This window comes from Phoenix dactylifera, chromosome 4, assembly GCF_051530095.1.
Source record: "Phoenix dactylifera cultivar Ajwa chromosome 4, Ajwa_hap1_PhDact_Kaust_v1.1, whole genome shotgun sequence".
NCBI classification, from domain to species: Eukaryota; Viridiplantae; Streptophyta; class Magnoliopsida; order Arecales; family Arecaceae; genus Phoenix; species Phoenix dactylifera.
The window spans coordinates 48,588,209-48,607,157 of NC_143193.1; the positions used below are offsets into that span (position 1 = coordinate 48,588,209).

General features: G+C 37.2%; 2 protein-coding genes across 4 annotated transcripts; both read left to right on the top strand.

The window, feature by feature from the left end:
- Window positions 1-17: 17 nt before the first annotated feature.
- LOC103708300 (monooxygenase 1-like) lies at window positions 18-7,558 on the top strand. Of its 2 annotated transcripts, XM_039133608.3 has the most exons (7): window positions 18-142; window positions 241-400; window positions 1,407-1,553; window positions 2,237-2,287; window positions 4,872-5,040; window positions 6,615-6,843; window positions 6,934-7,558. In XM_039133608.3, exons 2-7 carry the CDS (start codon window positions 318-320, stop codon window positions 7,464-7,466), a joined length of 1,212 nt encoding a protein of 403 aa, XP_038989536.1. In that variant the 5' UTR covers window positions 18-142; window positions 241-317; the 3' UTR covers window positions 7,467-7,558. The 2 variants fall into 2 exon arrangements, with proteins under 2 accessions (XP_038989536.1, XP_038989537.1); XM_039133609.3 differs by lacking the exon at window positions 1,407-1,553.
- A 3,556-nt stretch (window positions 7,559-11,114) lies between these two features.
- On the top strand, window positions 11,115-17,276 carry LOC103720832 (monooxygenase 1-like). 2 transcript variants are annotated; one of them, XM_039133599.3, is made up of 6 exons: window positions 11,115-11,251; window positions 12,214-12,360; window positions 13,046-13,096; window positions 14,729-14,897; window positions 16,313-16,544; window positions 16,635-17,276. In XM_039133599.3, exons 1-6 carry the CDS (start codon window positions 11,169-11,171, stop codon window positions 17,165-17,167), a joined length of 1,215 nt encoding a protein of 404 aa, XP_038989527.1. In that variant the 5' UTR covers window positions 11,115-11,168; the 3' UTR covers window positions 17,168-17,276. The 2 variants fall into 2 exon arrangements, with proteins under 2 accessions (XP_038989527.1, XP_088576417.1); XM_088720291.2 differs by having other exon boundaries at window positions 16,641-17,276.
- The last annotated feature ends 1,673 nt before the right edge of the window (window positions 17,277-18,949 follow it).

Genomic DNA, 18,949 nt, shown 5'->3' on the forward strand with positions numbered 1-18,949 from the left:
AGCGCTGACGTCAAGTAGACAAGTATCTTACTCTGGTGATTCGATGTTTTTGGCTGGACAGCGAAAAAAAGGCCTTCCATTCTATCCGACTGATGGACCGAACATTGATTCAAGGACAGCGAAAAAAAAGCCTCTTACTCTGGTAACATATATATTATTTTTTATCAAAAAGGATATAATATTTGACTACCTACAACTGAGTCTTTTTTTATATATATAATTTTTATGACTAAGTCACAGGGGCGGTGGTGGAAGCCATGTATATGCCTTGCAGCTTACCATTACATGGAGGAGGGTGAAGAGAAATAGAAGGGAAGATGGGCTCAAAGGAGGAGCATCATGACATTGTTATAGTGGGTGGAGGAATCTGTGGTCTTGCCACTGCCTTGGCTCTTCACAGGTACAAGTTCCTTGTTCTAAACTCTAAAGGCCTCGTTTTTAAAGATTATTCCTCCTTATTTCTAATCGCTTACCGTGATCTTTGCACGGAATAGAAGTCCCACATGATGTATTAAGCCCTACTTCTGAAAACCAAAAGATTCTTGCTGCAGCGTTTCACTCTCTTGAAGATTCATTGATATAGTACTGCATCTTAGTTTTGAGTGTATGCAAGCACCTCCATATAATGACAATTTCTGGCGACTCCTCTTCTTTTGATCCGATGTTATCAGACCTTGATCCATCTCGAAGGACTTGCTCTCCTTTATAATTAGTTCCCTAAAATCAGACATGGATATCAATTTGCTTGGTGAGATATGGGTTGGGTCCTACCTTTTTCTCTAAGAGAAGAAGATTGCTGCTAGTTCTCTCAATCTGTAGTTTAATTTGTTGATTAGCAGGTAGACTTATTGGTGTTTTTTATCTTGGTACCTTAAATGCTCACCTCGTTCATGTCTATCCGATAATTGCATTGCTTGTGTAAAATTATGGCTATGGTACTATAAAAAGATGAACACTCGCCCATTTCATGCTATATATTCCTTAAGAATCTGGTTTTCCCTTTAGAACACTATGGATATGATATATGAGATGTCACAACCAAGCCCTGACGTCCTCGTTAGGCTAAGAGTTCAAATCCATTCAAATCTAATCATAAGCATCACGATAGGCTCATGGTCAGCCTCCATTAACCCGTCCTGCAGTGTTTCCTAGTCCACATAGGCTATGATCCGAGTTCGCTCTCATATCATTTCTTCCAACCTAGGACCTCACCTAAAAATGCTAGCCGGAAGGTATTCTTTGAGTTCTCACATGAGAAGAAAGAAAGAGGCCAAAAAATATATAACTACCCATCATCATGTCCAGATAAATTTTCTACACTGATAATGGAATTCCTAGGATTTTGTTAATTTAACTGGTTAGAAGAATCAAAATTAATATCTAATTTTTCATGCAAAACTATGCAGGAAAGGAATAAATAGCCTTGTTTTAGAGAAATCTGACACCCTGCGAGCTGCAGGGGCAGCAATCGGTGTTTACATCAATGGTTGGCGTGCACTTGACCAACTTGGGCTTGGTACGGAACTACGGAGAAAAGCTATCCCTCTAACAGAGTATGTTTCTGTGTTTTCTGGAGACCGAGGTTCTTTTCTATTTTCATTTCTTTGAGTCACCTGACTGCCCATCACACAAGAAGGGCATTATATTGCATATACTTTTATTGTAACTAGCAGATGGCAGAATGCATGTGTGGTAAACAAAATTAGATAAGACAATAACCAATAAGTATTATGATTTCAAGTAAAGGTTGGAATGCACAACAAAGATAATCAATAATATTAAATAAGTATAATATAAAATAGAAGGTTTAAAATCAGAGATACAGATTGGAGTTGATAAGGTTATTAGAGGGGGAGAAGAAGATAAAAGAGAAATAATTTTGGTTGATAGAGAGTGGATAGTTCGGATAGTGAGAGAAAGAATTTGGGGAGCTAGAAGATGTCATTGGATATGGGATTTGGATGAGGAAGAGAAGATTAAGATCAGTTATATGCATATTTTCTTTCCATGATAACTCATATTGATGATTGTTATATCATAAAGTTTCCATTATGAATCAAATAAATTTCATCTCTGGGCAAGCACACCCAAAAGACCCACAAACACTTTTCTTAATATAGTATGATCATCAACATTTTAGACATAGGTTCCTTTTTTAGTTTTCTTTTTTCTTTTTTTTGCATATAACCATCAAAATACTGATAGCATTAAGTCTTATTTTGCAAACTTTATTCAGGATACGAGATATGTGGCTCCACAAGAACAAGTTGCAAGTAACTTCATGCAGGTATATCCAAGAAGTTTTTGTTTAACACCTAATGCTTGAAGTAGTACTGTGGTTGATATATGTTATAATTTTGTGAGAATGGAGGGAAGAATAATCAGAGTTCTCCACACATTCTTGCAAAAGTATGCCCGTCAACATTGACTTCAAATAGTGTCCATGTTTACGATGACTTTGAATGGGTCTGCAAATATGTTTGGCATGTTACCATGTAAAAACACCTTATTAACACTTGATAAATATTCAAGTTTGCACAGGTTTTACTTAGAAAAGTTTGATGACTTTTTTAATTGCTGATGGTTTGTGGATATAGTCTTATAGAAATTAGGCCCGGCCTCCCATCTTCGAGGGGAATAAAAAATGGTATTATATATGAGCTCCAAGTTTATCGACCTATTGACCAAATAAAAGAGAAGGGAGTAAGAAAGAGTTTCGCTCTAGTTTTATGGTAGTAAACTTTAAGCAGCCTGGAACTAAAAGGAGAAAATGCGGTAAATGGAGAGTATATAATGCATGTACCATTTTTTTGTTGTTTTTGTTGTTATTTAGCTATGGTCCTCACCCACCACTCTAGTACATAAATGATTTTGGTAACTACCATCAGTTTTGAGATGAAAAATGACAGTTATATAAAACTGTAACAAAATAGTTCCTCATCTTTAGCATCTTAAAGTGCTAAGGAGCTGTTAGTTAATGCTATATCAATCTATCACAAGAAAACTAGAAGCTTATATACTTCATAGGTCATAAACTCCCTTTCAAACTTCCATGATCAGTCATATCATAGATATGATAAAGTTGATCACCGATACTTCAAAACAAAAATCTACACAAGTAGCCTCCAAAGAAGATGACCCAAAAAGCTAATAAAGGGGAAACCATGACTTCCACCTTTCCTGTTTTCCTTTTCCTTCTTGAAGTCAAGCATGCCCCTTTTCTAACCCTTGCATGAACTCACCTCATAGAAAATCCCTACCACTCTTGTATGTGACTGAGAAGCATTTCCCCTCTCTTTCTTTTCTTCTTCTATCTGAGTGCATGAAGACCCATGCATTCCCTTCTCTTTCACAGAGGTAAGCAACCATTTGGCAAGGAGAAGGCTAGTTTGGGGTCTTGACATTTGCTCAGGCTTCTAATTATTGTATGTTATTGAGTTGATTTGCTCAACTTAATAGAGTGCAGGGTAGCATATAGTAAAGTATTCCACTCACATGCTTTCTTACTTGCTTTATATGAAACTTTGTGTTAGATGTATATTGGAAATTGTACTCCTTGTCATTGAACCATGAATTCAGTCATCTTTGTATGTGGATAAAAATGTTTACTTTAAATGAGAATTGCATATGATATGGTCATAGGTTGATTGTATTTGTGAAAGAGAGTGACTATTGAACCAGAATATTGTCTTCCATAAATTTATGACACTTGGTTGTACATGTGCCTAGATTATGCTCGGTTGTGGTTCTAGATATGGTTGTAATTATGTGAATGGATTGAAATCAAGAATAGGACTGACCATGTTTTATTGATACCCAATCACAGGGCATACTGCTGATACCCAATCATGGGGCATAAGCATGACATCTCATGGAGCGTAGTCATGACACATTTGATACCCAGTCATGGGGCTTAAGCATGACACTATTGATACCCCGTCACAAGGCTTAAGTATGACACTATGGATACCCCATCATCATAGGGTGTAAGGATGATACTTTTGATACCCAGTCACGGGGTGTAAGTGTGACCATGGATTAGTCCAAACCTAGAAATTTATTTATTCTCGTATTGTAAAATTTGATATTTTTGTTGCTTTGGATCCATGTCTCAAATTGTGAGTTTTGTATAGTTTACAACTAGATGAATTCACATTGTGTTCATTTATTATGAATAATATATACAACCAACTTTACGGCCAATAAATTTTCTATGCCTCTTTATGTGTATGGTAGCTATATTTGTATTTATTATTTCATTCTGGATATCTGGTGCGTATGTGTAGTGGGATACTTGCTGAGATATTGAGCTCACATCATTTCCTTTACTGTATTTTAGAGGAGCAGGACAATTAGAGGAACGCAGGTTGCCTGCATGATGGATTAGTAAAGTTTTTAGATTTCATTAGTTGTCTTGAAATGTGGAACCTTAGTGATTCAACTTAAATTTTGTTTCATGGTTAGATGTGGATTTGATGTTGGAAATTGTACATTTTGACTTTATGGCTAATATGTTTAATTTATATTAGAGGACCGAATTGTTTTTATATTAGAGCCACAATAAATTTTACTTTTTTAAAATAATGTTTAGGTTTTATCCATTATTATTGGGTTTTTGAATAGGTTTGAGGCCTTGTATATGTCACAGAACCATGGTTATGTCACGTGCCTAGCATGTGGCAGGTTTGGGGTGTAATGGTAGCTTTGATGGATGTACTAAGAAGTAGCAAATCATACTATTGCTCTTAATTATCTTGCAAGTTACCCAGAGAATGATGAAATTCTTGTTCATACTCTCAGACATCAATAATCTAATGAGAGTCGCCCACAAGCTGCCTCTAATCACACATTTTGGTTCCTTTTGTTACTAGGAAAGAAGAACTAAGATGCTTGAAAAGGAGCGATCTGATTGAAACCTTGGCTAAGAATTTGCCTACGCAATCAATTCATTTTGGGTGCCAAATTGTAGCAGTTGAATCAGATCCCATCACTTCCCTTCATGTTCTATATACTAATGATGGTGCTACCATTAAAGCTAAGGTGATGTTACATCCACAACAAGTTTTCTATTTTTCTTGTTTCCTATTTTATTTATTTCATGATTACTTAATTCTATGAAATAAAATTATTTCCCCTTCATTTCTTTCTAACTTAAATACCATTTTTCCTACACTCCTATAATTTTGCTATTCAATGCTTGGTTTCGTTATTGGTGGTCTGTGCAATAACACTGATCGACAAATCTCTCCTACTTTTTTTATGAACTTTTCTCAACAAAAAAAGAACAAAAAGAAAATTCTGAATGATGTATTTTTATCAATTTGTTACTACTCTAGAGCATCCAATTCCATTTGTTTTGAACAACTACAAAGGATTGGTTTCCCCTACCTAGTCCTTGCACCTATATTAATGAATTGAAATCTAAGAATATCTCCACCAAATTACTACTTAAGGCCAGAGAAGGTGAATTGATTTGAGAGAGAAGAAATCAACTTCAATCCACTCAACTCGGATTTTGCAACAAAAATAATAATAAAATAATAGGGTGCCAATATTAGGGTTCTAGACCTTTTTGCTTTCATTAATATGATAAAAAATGAGTTGCAATGTTTCTATTATACTCATAAGATTCGAGACCCTAAATTCGGATCAGATTTCTCTTCTAGTTGAAAGAGGTTAAAAGTTTTCTAAAATATTTTCTGGTAGAAAAATCACATAGAAACTAAAATCTTCCTGGAGTTAGATATCTACTTCTATGTTAACTTTGTCTCCTATCATGTTATCTGATTCCTGCCAAAATGGAGGATTACGCCTAGTCAAAGTCTTGCTCGAAAGAAAAGTTTCACTTTGATTAATCTATTTCTGAGGCCTAAACATCGTCATACTGGCACATTATCGCTGTGTGACAAGCCCCTCAAGGGTACTTGCATCCTCGTAAATGTCTAAAAGTTTTCCAATTTCAATAAAAGAAAAGGAAAAATCAGACATCGTATAAGAAAGTTATAGCTTTTAGAAATTTTGATACATAATTAGCTCGGATGTGGCGAATCTTACTCAGTTTGGATGTGGCGAAACTTACCCAATGGGCTATAGCCTTTAGAAATTTTAATACATAATTAGCTTGGATGTAGCGAAACTAACTCTAAAACCCTGTCCTAACTTACCCAAAGAGTTGAGCTTGTCCATAATGGGTTTGGTAATTCTCTTGAATCAGCTAGGGACACCTTTGATGTCAATATTTCCTTTTAACTTTTAATTTTTTTCTTAAGTATTTTTAAACTAGCAAATCATAAATATTAAAAGAAGAGTAGTTATCTGCACAATTTTTCATAATCCAATTCCAAAGATGGCATTCAAAAACAGTATAGATAATAATGAATTATCATACATGAAAATCAAATCTGAAAAAGGTTTGATCCAATGTTTATGAAACCATTACATTAACTCACATCTACTGGCAGGGTGCTCTAATTGATCCCAGCACACAATTTAGTTGTCATGGTAGAAACCATTCGAGCTTATGATATCACAGCAAATTTAGAAATGTAACATTTTCATGGAAAAAGCAAACTGATAATTATCCCTATCAATTTTACTCGAACATGCTGCTTCAGGTTCTAATTGGTTGTGATGGATCAAATTCAATCGTTGCAAAATCATTAGGATTACAGGCCCCAAAGGTTTTTCCAATATCTGTTGTGCGAGGTTTTACTAGCTATTCAGATGGTCACAGCTTTGACAGCCATTTTATCCGGCTAAGAGGTGATGGTGTCTTGTTGGGAAGGCTCCCAGTTGATGAAAAGTTAGTCTATTGGTTTGTCGGTCGGCTGTCCCCTTCTCAAGGTAATACTAGTCTCACTAAAGATAAATATGTTGTGAACCCTGTCATTGCTCAATCTAGGGGTGAGCTAACTTCTTGAGAGTTTCCATCAGATTCAGATGTACGGAAGGTTCCTGAGCTCATCAAAGAATTTACGTTGGAGACATTAAGAGAATTCCCCCCCGAGGTGATTGAAATGGTGAAGCATTGCGACAGCAGTTCATTGAGCCTGACGCATATTTGGTATCGAGCTCCATGGCACTTGATCTTTGCAAACTTCTGGCAAGGCACCATGACAGTCGCAGGGGATGCAATGCATGTTATGGGCCCATTCCTCGGCCAAGGTGGCAGTTCTGGTTTGGAAGATGCAATTGTGCTTGCTAGATGCTTGTCGCAAGAGATGCCAATGGGTCCGGAGGGTGCAATCCGTGATCGAGAGCTGCGCAGGAGAATCGGAAGAGCAATGAGTAAATATGTGAATGAAAGGAGGCTGAGGGTAATGAGGTTATCGGCACAGTCTTATCTTACAGGATCGGTGATCGCGGCATCGTCATGGGTAAAGAAGCTGGTATATCTTGCCATTCTGGTTGTTTTCCTCAGAGGTGGCCCGCTTAGCCACACTAATTATGATTGTGGCTCTCTTTAGGATAAATGTTGTGTGCTTGTCTCCTATGACCAATGTTCAGAAAACATAGTGCTGCGAAATTGAAGTCAATTAAGAGTTAGATTTGAGGTGAATTTAGTGATATCTTTGACGGTCACTGATAGTGGTACATAAATGATATGGATTATTAAAGCCTTTTAGTTCTAAAAAGTAATCAATTTCCATTTACCAATCAGATGTTTTTGAATGTGCTAGACAGTGTGCTCGTGATTCAGAACATCAGAAAGAAAGGGTGGAATATTGACAGTTTTTTTTTATCTAGCTGAAATGATTCATCCTCAAACAGTTTTTTTTTTCTTAGCTGAAATAATTTGTTGGCTGAGGATATATATGTCCATCTAAAACAAAGAAGCAGGGATTAATGAGGACATTATTCCATGAATAATGTTATGCCTGCCACCTTGGAATAGTTATTCCAGGAATAAGCAGATTCGACTCGAATAACTATTTCTCCTTTATTCCTGTTTTCCAAAACCTGTCTGGAAGGAATATGACTTACTCCAGGACTTAATCTTGATTTCATCCGAACCAAATGCATTGTCGAACTGTTTTTGGTTGAGAAATAAGGTTGGAATAAGGGTTGGAACAGGACTTACTCTTGTTTGCTAGACAAGATCTAGAATACTAGGACAAAGGGAGGAATAAGGCACGGAATTCTTCGCCTCCAAATGCTCATTAACCGAGGAAGACAATCTCAGCCCTTTTGCTGAAGATGGCCACGGGAAAAGGGAGACAAGCCCCCACCTTTCTCCGATTGAACAATTGTTCAAGACTTAGAAGCATCAAGGAACTTGAGATCACCACCTCTGGTACGGTGAGAAGAATGTGCCCCCTAACTATGACAATCAGAATAAATAGAATCCAGATAATGGATTCCTGGTACAACTAAGCACCAGAGTCAGACCAGTTTAAGCATTAGATACCACTACTGATCATCATTAAATCCTTGTCTCAATATTTTTCTCCATAAGCACTAGCATCAACTCCTCCACATACAAATGGAAGGGAATAATAATAGAGTCGACGAACTAGAATAGACCTAACTCCATTTTAGCTGAGGCGAAGTCCTCTATATTTCAGAAGAGTGAATAAAATTTCAAATAGGCATGCATGTCTAATGTGACATTATCATCAGTCCCTATGGAAGGGAGCTAACTTCTTTGAAGAGTTTCAACCAGACCCAAGTGTTCGATGAGATCCTCGGGATATTAAAGAACCACTAAAATTTGAAGCGTCGAAAGAGCTGGAGGTGATTAAAATGGTGAAGCAGTGTGATCTAGACTAGTTAAGCCTCTTGCACATTCAACACCTCCATAGCACTTGCCTTTCGAGAAATTCCAGCAATGGCAGGTGCAGGTGATGAAATGCATGCATATTTTTAACTCATCAGAGTACAATGTAACTTCTTAATTAGGAACTCTCCTGCTGAAGTTACTGAGATGGTGAAGCATTGCAACCTCAGCCGGAGAACCTCACATACGTGCCAAAACCTGGTGCCAAAGCCACCTGGAAAGCCATGGACAGCCATAGACACATGGCCAGTTCCTTCGTCAGGAGCTTTTGCTTGCCACATGCCGACATGAGAAATGGACAAGGTCATGGAATGAGAGGTCGGCAACTCGGAGGCGCAGAAAAGAGTAGCAGCCACCCTCAAACATGTGAAGGAATGGAGGCTGGGAATTCTGAGGCTTGCAATAATCATTACGTTGGTGATTGGTCCTCCCTCAAAATGATAGCTTTCACTCGTCGCCTCAAGGTTATCGCCGCCGTCCACCCCACCATTTTCATATGCGATATCTACTTTATCTTCATATGGAAATAGATGCTGTTACTCGGGTTGCAGGCTGAATGGCATGGAACTCAAAACTGGTGTACCGAACCAAAGCTTGCTAAGCTCCATCAGCAGCAGGTGGTCGATGGATGGTTTGCAAAAGGAAACCCAAGAAGATTGCCATGGATGAGACGCTATGAATGCTAGCCAGTCCACAACATGAAAAAAATTGAATACAGGTGGGTTTGATTTTAAAGAGGAACTCAGCAGCATATCAGGCGAGGTTTAATGTTGTGCAAGATGCAGCTATGGCCATGTCCAATCCTACTGTAGATTAGAAAGCCATCAGACCTGTTCTCTTGCATACACCAAGGACACAGATCAACAGCCTACAGATAGATGTGGATATATTTATTTACTCAAGAGGTGAAATTCTATACATGTTTATAATAGCCAATGAATGTGAAACATGCACGATTCCAATCCAAATTATGTAGCTTTAAAGCCCTGGCTATGTTTGAAAAGCTAAGATATCAACCATATTGGTGAGTGATGGGTACCAAGATGAATGAAGATCTCAGTTCATCGCAACTTAGCTGATATATAGGAACCAAGATATTGATTTCTTGGTGTACATAATAGAGGCTACAATTGTCTTTATGCTTTCACTTTGGATATTTATTTATCAACTTATAAATCAAGATGAAGAAAGGAAGATTAAAACTCTTGTCTGATATATTGATTTTTGTCTCAGCGGATATCTTGAGAAAAACTGGGTTATATAAGCCGAGATAATAAGAGGCAAGGTTTAGATAAATTGTATAAGTGGGTTCCCCATTTTGATACAAACTGATATCTGGTAGTAGATGAAAACCTTAATTGATTAATAGGACCTAATTCTGAAATGTAGATTTGGATATAATTTTTTATATTATGATAAAAAGTTATCTTCATTGCATTACATTTTGCTCATTGTTTGTGCAGGAAAGGAGTAAAAAGTCTTGTATTAGAGAGATCTGAGAGACTACGAGCTACTGGGGCAGCAATTGGTGTCTTCATGAATGGTTGGTGTGCACTTGATAGACTTGGTGTAGGTGTTGTGCTTAGGGATAAAAGTATGCCTATTCCAGTGTACGTTTTCATAGCCTTTTAAGGTCAAATCCTTTTTTCCAAAATATCTACTTTTCCAGAGTATACTTTCACTGCCTTTTAAAATTAAGTTCTCTTTCAGAAATATATTTTGGGTAATATACTGGGTAGGATATGATATTTGATGCAAGGAAAATGCTACACATATCGCAAACGGAACCTGAATGTGAGTATGAACCGAATTTTTCGCTTAACCAGTGAAGGCAAGATTAGCAGCTTGGCCTCAAGAAACACCCCAACCTTCTGCGATACGCAACAAGAATACTTGTGGACCTTTTCTTCAAGTTCATCTTAGGGCACATAGCAATGCTTCAATTACATGATAAACAATACCACCTTTATGACCATCTCAACTGGTAACAGCATTCAGAACATAGTCCACGCACTTGACATAATATGTTTACTTTTAATCTGCTAATGAATTTAAAAGAACCAACATTCTGTATATCTTTCTCTCAAAAGACTTGTATACCTCTTTACTTCCTTTCAATGTAAATTCTATGCAGGATTCAGGAACTATGGCATCAAAAGTCTACAGGGCAGGTATGTTCCGTGTCCCTAATGACAAATTCCGTGGCATGCTCCGCGGCTGTTATAACGTCATTGATGACGTTGCGTAAGAGCGGCGCCTTCAGCCAAGAACATTGAATCAAAGAGATCAGCGAGCAGCACCTGGACGGAACTCCAAGGGTGGCGGTGGAAGCCATATATATGCTTCCAGCTTACCATTACACGGAGGAGGGTGAAGAGAAATAGAAGGGAAGATGGGCTCAAAGGAGGAGCATCATGACATTGTTATAGTGGGTGGAGGAATCTGTGGTCTTGCCACTGCCTTGGCTCTTCACAGGTACAAGTTCCTTGTTCTAAACTCTAAAGGCCTCGTTTTTAAAGATTATTCCTCCTTATTTCTAATCGCTTACCGTGATCTTTGCACGGAATAGAAGTCCCACATCATGTATTAAGCCCTCCTTCTGAAAACCAAAAGATTAATCTCGCTGCAGCGTTTCACTCTCTTGAAGATTCATTGATATAGTACTGCATCTTAGTTTTGAGAGTATGCAAGCACCTCCACATATTGACAATTTCTGGTGACTTCTCTTGAAGATTGCTGCTAGTTCTCCCAATCACTAGTTTATTTTGTTGATTAGCAGGTAGACTGAATGGTGTTATTTATCCTGGTACCTTAAATGCTCACCTCGTTCATGTCTATCCGATAATTGCATTGCTTGTGTAAAATTATGGTTGTGGTACTATCAAAAATGAGCACTCACCCATTTCATGCTATATATACCTTAAGAATCTGATTTTCCCTTTAGAATACTAGGAACAACTCCCTTCATTGATCTGATATATGAGATGTCACAACCAAGCTCTGACGTCCTCGTTAGGCTAAGAGTTCAAATCCATTCAAATCTAATCATAAGCACCACGATGGACCTGTGTTCAGCCTCCATTAACCTGTGCTATAGTGTTTCCTAGTTCATATAGGCTATGGGCCGAATTCGCTCTGATATCATTTCTCACAACCTAAGACCTCACGCAAAAAGGCTAGTCGGAAGGTATTATTTGGGTTCCTTAGTCTCATATAAGTACCTAAGATCTCCTCGGCGGATAACCGATGTGGGACTAAACACACGCCTGCACAGATTCTCACATGAGAAGAAAGAAAGGGGCCAAAAAATATATAATGACCCATGTTCATCATCTCTAGATACATTTTCTGCACTGATAATGGCATTCCTAGGGTTTTGTTAATTTAACTGGTTAGAATCAAAATTAATATCTATTTTTTTATGCAAAACTATGCAGGAAAGGAATAAATAGTCTTGTTCTAGAGAAATCTGACACCCTGCGGGCTGCAGGAGCAGCAATCGGTATTTACATCAATGGTTGGCGTGCACTTGACCAACTTGGACTTGGTACGGAACTACGGACAAAAGCTATCCCTATAACAGAGTATGTATCTGTGTTTTCTGGAGACTAAGTTCTTTTTAAGTTTTATTTCTTTGTGTCGACTGACTGCTCATCACACGAGAAGGGCATTATATTGCATACACTTTTATTGTAACTAGCAAACGGCAGAATGCATGTGTGGTAAACAAAATTAGATAAGACAATAACAAATAAGTATTATGATTTCAAGTAAAGGTTGGAATGCACAACAAAGATAATCAATAATATTAAATAAGTATAATATGAAATAGAAGGTTTAGAATCAGAGATACAGATTCGAGTTGATAAGGTCATTAGAGAGGGAGATGAAGATAAAGGAGAAATAATTTTGGTTGATAGAGAGTGGATAGTTAGGATGGTGAGAGAAAGAATTTGGGGAGCTAGAAGATCTCATTGGATATGGGATTTGGATGAAGAAGAGAAGATTGAGATCAGTTATATGCATATTTTCTTTCCATGACAACTCATATTGATGATTGTTATATAATAAAGTTTCCATTATGAATCAAATAAATTTCATCTCTGGGCAAATATGGCACACCCAAAAGACCCACAAACACTTTTCTTAATATAGTATGATCATCAACATATTAGACATAGGTTCCTTTTTCAGTTTTTTTTTTTTTTTTTTTGCATATAACATCAAAATACTGATAGCATTAAGTCTTATTTTGCAATCTTTATTCAGGATACGAGATATGTGGCTCCACAAGAACAAGATGCAAGTAACTTCATGCAGGTATATCCTAGAAGTTTTTGTTTAACACCTAATGCTTGAAGTAGTATTGTGGTTGATGTTATAATTTTGTGAGAATAGAGAAAAGAATAATCAGAGTTCTCCACACATTCTTGCAAAAATAAGCCTGTCAACATGGACTTCAAATAATGTCCATGTTTACGATGACTTTGAATGGGTCTGCAAATATGTTTGGCATGTTACCATGTAAAAACACCTTATTAACACTAGATAAATGTTCAAGTTTGCTTGAAGTTTGATAAATGTGCTCCTTGTCATTGAACCATGAATTCAGTCTTGTGAGGTATAGAATTTAAATATAGTCATCTCTGTATATGGATAAAAATGCTTACTTTAAATGAGAATTGCATATAATATATATGGTCATAGATTGATTGTATTTGTGAAAGAGAGTGACTATTGAACCAGAATATTGTCTTCCATAAATTTATGAAATTTGGTTGTACATGTGCCTAGATTATGCTTGGCTGTGGTCCTAGATATGGTTGTAATTATGTGAATGTATTGAAATCAAGAATAGGACTAACTATGTTTTATCGATACCCAATCATAGGGCATAAGCATGACACTACTGATACCCAGTCATGAGGCATAAGCATGACATCTCATGGAGCGTAACCGTGACACATTTGATACGCAGTCACGAGGCTTAAGCATAACACTATCGATACCCCATCATAGGGCTTAAGTATGACACTATCGATATCCCATCATCATAGGGTGTAAGGATGATACTTTTGATACCTAGTCACGGGGTGTAAGTGTGACCATGGTTTAGTCCAAACCTAGAAATTTATTTATTCTCCTATTGTAAAATTTGATATTTTTGTTTCTTTGGATCCATGTCTCAAATTGTGAGTTTGTATAGTTTACAGCTGGATGAATTCACATTGCATTCATTTATTATGAATATTATATACAACCAACTTTACGGTCAGTGAATTATCTATGCCTCTTTATGTGTATGGTAGCTATATTTGTTTTATTATCTCATTCTGGATATCTGATGTGTATGTGTGTAGTGGGATACTTGCTGAGATATTGAGCTCACATACTTTTCTTTAATGTATTTTAGAGGAGTGGACAATTAGAGAAATTATGGGCTGCAGGTTGCCTGCATGATGGATTAGTAAAGTTTTTAGATTTCATTAGTTGTCTTGAAATGTGGAACCTTAGTGATTCAACTTAAATTTTGTTTCATGGTTAGATGTGGATTTGATGTTGGAAATTGTACATTTTGACTTTATGGCTAATATGTTTAATTTATATTAGAGGACCGAATTGTTTTTATATTAGAGCCACAATAAATTTTACTTTTTTAAAATAATGTTTAGGTTTTATCCATTATTATTGGGTTTTTGAATAGGTTTGAGGCCTTGTATATGTCACAGAACCATGGTTATGTCACGTGCCTAGCATGTGGCAGGTTTGGGGCGTAATGGTAGCTTTGATGGATGTACTAAGAAGTAGCAAATCATACTATTGCTCTTAATTATCTTGCAAGTTACCCAGAGAATGATGAAATTCTTGTTCATACTCTCAGACATCAATAATCTAATGAGAGTCGCACACAAGCTGCCTCTAATCACACACTTTGGTTCCTTTTGTTACTAGGAAAGAAGAACTAAGATGCTTGAAAAGGAGCGATCTGATTGAAACCTTGGCTAAGAATTTGCCTACGCAATCAGTTCATTTTGGGTGCCAAATTGTAGCAGTTGAATCAGATCCCATCACTTCCTTTCCTGTTCTATATACTAATGATGGTGCTACCATTAAAGCTAAGGTGATGTTACATCCACAACAAGTTTTCTATTTTTCTTGTTTCCTATTTTATTTATTTCATGATTACTTAATTCTATGAAATAAAATTATTTCCCCTTCATTTCTTTCTAACTTAAATACCATTTTGTTACTACTCTAGAGCATCCAATTCCATTTGTTCTGAACAACTACAAAGGATTGGTTTCCCCTACCTAGTCCTTGCACCTATATTAATGAATTGAAATCTAAGAATATCTCCACCAAATTACTACTTAAGGCCAGAGAAGGTGAATTGATTTGAGAGAGAAGAAATCAACTTCAATCCACTCAACTCGGATTTTGCAACAAAAATAATAATAAAATAATAGGATGCCAATATTAGGGTTCTAGACCTTTTTGCTTTCATTAATATGATAAAAAATGAGTTGCAATGTTTCTATTATACTCATAAGGTTCGAGACCCTAAATTCGGATCAGATTTCTCTTCTAGTTGAAAGAGGTTAAAAGTTTTCTAAAATATTTTCTGGTAGAAAAATCACATAGAAACTAAAATCTTCCTGGAGTTAGATATCTACTTCTATGTTAACTTTGTCTCCTATCGTGTTATCTGATTCCTGCCAAAATGGAGGATTACGCCTAGTCAAAGTCTTGCTCGAAAGAAAAGTTTCACTTTGATTAATCTGTTTCTGAGGCCTAAACATCGTCATACCGCACATTAGCGCTGTGTGACAAGCCCCTCAAGGGTAATTGCATCCTCGTAAATATCTAAAAGTTTTCCAATTTCAATAAAAGAAAAGGAAAAATCAGACATCGTATAAGAAAGTTATAGCTTTTAGAAATTTTGATACATAATTAGCTCGGATGTGGCGAGTCTTACTCAGTTTGGATGTGGCGAAACTTACCCAATGGGCTATAGCCTTTAGAAATTTTAATACATAATTAGCTTGAATGTAGCGAAACTAACTCTAAAACCCTGTCCTAACTTACCCAAATAGTTGAGCTTGTCCATAATGGGTTTGGTAATTCTCTTGAATCAGCTAGGGACACCTTTGATGTCAATATTTCCTTTTAACTTTTAATTTTTTTCTTAAGTATTTTTAAACTAGCAAATCATAAATATTAAAAGAAGAGTAGTTATCTGCACAATTTTTCATAATCCAATTCCAAAGATGGCATTCAAAAACAGTATAGATAATAATGAATTATCATACATGAAAATCAAATCTGAAAAAGGTTTGATCCAATGTTTATGAAACCATTACATTAACTCACATCTACTGGCAGGGTGCTCTAATTGATCCCAGCACACAATTTAGTTGTCATGGTAGAAACCATTCGAGCTTATGATATCACAGCAAATTTAGAAATGTAACATTTTCATGGAAAAAGCAAACTGATAATTATCCCTATCAATTTTACTCGAACATGCTGCTTCAGGTTCTAATTGGTTGTGATGGATCAAATTCAATCGTTGCAAAATCATTAGGATTACAGGCCCCAAAGGTTTTTCCAATATCTGTTGTGCGAGGTTTTACTAGCTATTCAGATGGTCACAGCTTTGACAGCCATTTTATCCGGCTAAGAGGTGATGATGGTGTCTTGTTGGGAAGGGTTCCAGTTGATGAAAAGTTAGTTTATTGGGCTGTGGCTCGGCTGTGTCCTTCTCAAGGTAATACTAGTCTCACTAAAGATACGTATATTGTGAACCTTGTCATTGCTCAGTCTAGAGGTGAGCTAACTTCTTGAGAGTTTCCATCAGATTCAGATGTACGGAAGGTTCCTGTGCTCATCAAAGAATTTACGTTGGAGACATTAAGAGAATTTCCCCCAGAGGTGATTGAAATGGTGAAGCATTGCGACAGCAGTTCACTGAGCCTGACGCATATTTGGTATCGAGCTCCATGGCACTTGATCTTTGCAAACTTCTGGCAAGGCACCATGACAGTCGCAGGGGATGCAATGCATGTTATGGCCCCATTCCTCGGCCAAGGTGGCAGTTCTGGCTTGGAAGACGCAATTGTGCTCGCTAGATGCTTGTCGCAAGAGATGCGAATGGATCCGGAGGGTGCAATCAGTGATCGAGAGCTGCGCAGGAGAATCGGAAGAGCATTGAGTAAATACGTGAATGAAAGGAGGCTGAGGGTAATGAGGTTATCAACACAGACTTATCTTACAGCATCGGTGATGACGGCATCGTCATGGGTAAAGAAGCTGGTATATCTTGCCATTCTGGTTGTTTTCTTCAGAGGTGGCCTGCTTAGCCACACTAATTATGATTGTGGCTCTCTTTAGGATAAATGTTGTGTGCTTGTCTCAGAGGTGGAATATTGACAGTTATTGCTCTCAAACAGTTTCTTTTTTCCTAGCTGAAATAATTCATCCTCGAACAGTTTTTTTGTTTCTTAGCTGAAATAATTTGTTGGCTGAGGATATTTATGTCCATCTAAAACAAAGAAGCAGGAATTAATGAGGACATCATTCCATGAATAATGTTATGCCTGCCACCTTAGAATAGTTATTCCAGGAATAAGCAGATTCGACTGGAATAACCATTCCTCCTTGATTCCTGTTTTCCAAAACCTGTCTGGAACGAATATGACTTATTCCAGGACTTAAGCTTGATTTCATCTGAACCAAATGCATTGTCGAACCGTTTTTGGTTGAGAAATAAGGTTGGAATAAGGCTTGGAACAGGATTTACTCGCTTTTGCTAGACATGATCTAGAATACTAGGACCAAGGGAGGAATAGTTATCCTAAACTAATCAAACATGCTGGCTGGAATAACATTATTCTTAGCAGGAGGAGCGCAAGATTTTGTGAACAGCACTGAAGTGGACTCAGGCACTGAATGCTTCGCCTCCAAATGCTCATCACACTTATAACCGAGGAAGACAATCTCAGCCTTTTTGCTGAAGATGGCCAAGGGAAAAGGGAGACAAGCCACCACCTTTCTCCGATTGAACAATTGTTCAAGAATTAGAACCATCAAGGAACTTGAGATCACCATCTCTAGTGCAGTTAGAAGAATTGTGCCCCCCAACCCAACTATGACAATCAGAATAAATAGAATCCAGATAGTGGATTCCTGGTACAACTAAGCACTAGAGTCAAACTAGTTTAAGCATTAGATACCACCGATCATCATTAAATCCTTTTCTCAATATTTTTCTCCATAAGCACTAGCATCAACTCTTGCACATACGAATGGAAGGGAATCATAATAGAGTCGACAAACTAGAGTAGGCCTAACTCCATTTCAGCTGAGGCGAAGTCCTCCATATTTCAGAAGAGTGAACAAAATTTCAAATAGGCATGCATGTCTAATGCGACATTATCATTAGTCCATACAGAAGGGAGCTAACTTCTTTGAAAAGTTTCACCAGACCTAAGTGTTCGATGAGATCCTCGAGATATTAAAGAACTATAAAATTTGAAGCATCGAAGTTGCTGGAGGTGATTAAAATAGTGAAGCAGTGTGATCTAGACTAGTTGAGCCTCTTGCACATTCAACACCTCCATAGCACTTGCCTTTCGAGAAATTCCAGCAATGACAGGTGCAGGTGACGAAATGCATGCATATTTTTAACTCATCAGAGTACAATGTAACTTCTTAATTAAGAACTCTCCTGCTGAAGTTACTGAGATGGTGAAGCATTGCAACCTCAGCCGGAGAACCTCACATACGTGCCAAAACCTGGTCTTACCTAGCTGCACTTATGCTTCATTTCAGCACTTGTCCTTGGCATGAGCTTGTTCAGCAAAGGGAATGCGGACTTCCCTATGTTGGTGAACCAATTTTATTTTATTTTTTTTATTTTTTTTTTTTTTTTGCTAAGGAGGCGAACGAAATTTGCTAAGGAATGCAACCTCCGCCCATACCAATATTTTATGAGATTCTAATGTACGGAAGTATGCACAGATGTTTCTATGCGGATTTACGCCCATATAAAAATTTTATGCTTATGTTTTAATGAAGGAAGCCCTTCTATAATGTGAATATGTACGGAAGTCCGCAGATATTTTTTATGTAGGTTCTCTGCCGCATAAAAAATATATGCAGATATCCCTCAAT

Bases quoted from the DNA above. Each gene is read 5' to 3' on its own strand.
- LOC103708300 (XM_039133608.3), top strand. From the start codon at position 318: ATGGGCTCAAAGGAGGAGCATCATGACATTGTTATAGTGGGTGGAGGA. The intron at 2,288-4,871 runs GTATATCCAAGA...TTTTGTTACTAG, and splicing joins TTGCAAGTAACTTCATGCAG to GAAAGAAGAACTAAGATGCT. The intron at 5,041-6,614 runs GTGATGTTACAT...ATGCTGCTTCAG, and splicing joins GTGCTACCATTAAAGCTAAG to GTTCTAATTGGTTGTGATGG.
- LOC103720832 (XM_039133599.3), top strand. From the start codon at position 11,169: ATGGGCTCAAAGGAGGAGCATCATGACATTGTTATAGTGGGTGGAGGA. The intron at 12,361-13,045 runs GTATGTATCTGT...ATCTTTATTCAG, and splicing joins AAAGCTATCCCTATAACAGA to GATACGAGATATGTGGCTCC. The intron at 16,545-16,634 runs GTAATACTAGTC...AGTTTCCATCAG, and splicing joins TCGGCTGTGTCCTTCTCAAG to ATTCAGATGTACGGAAGGTT.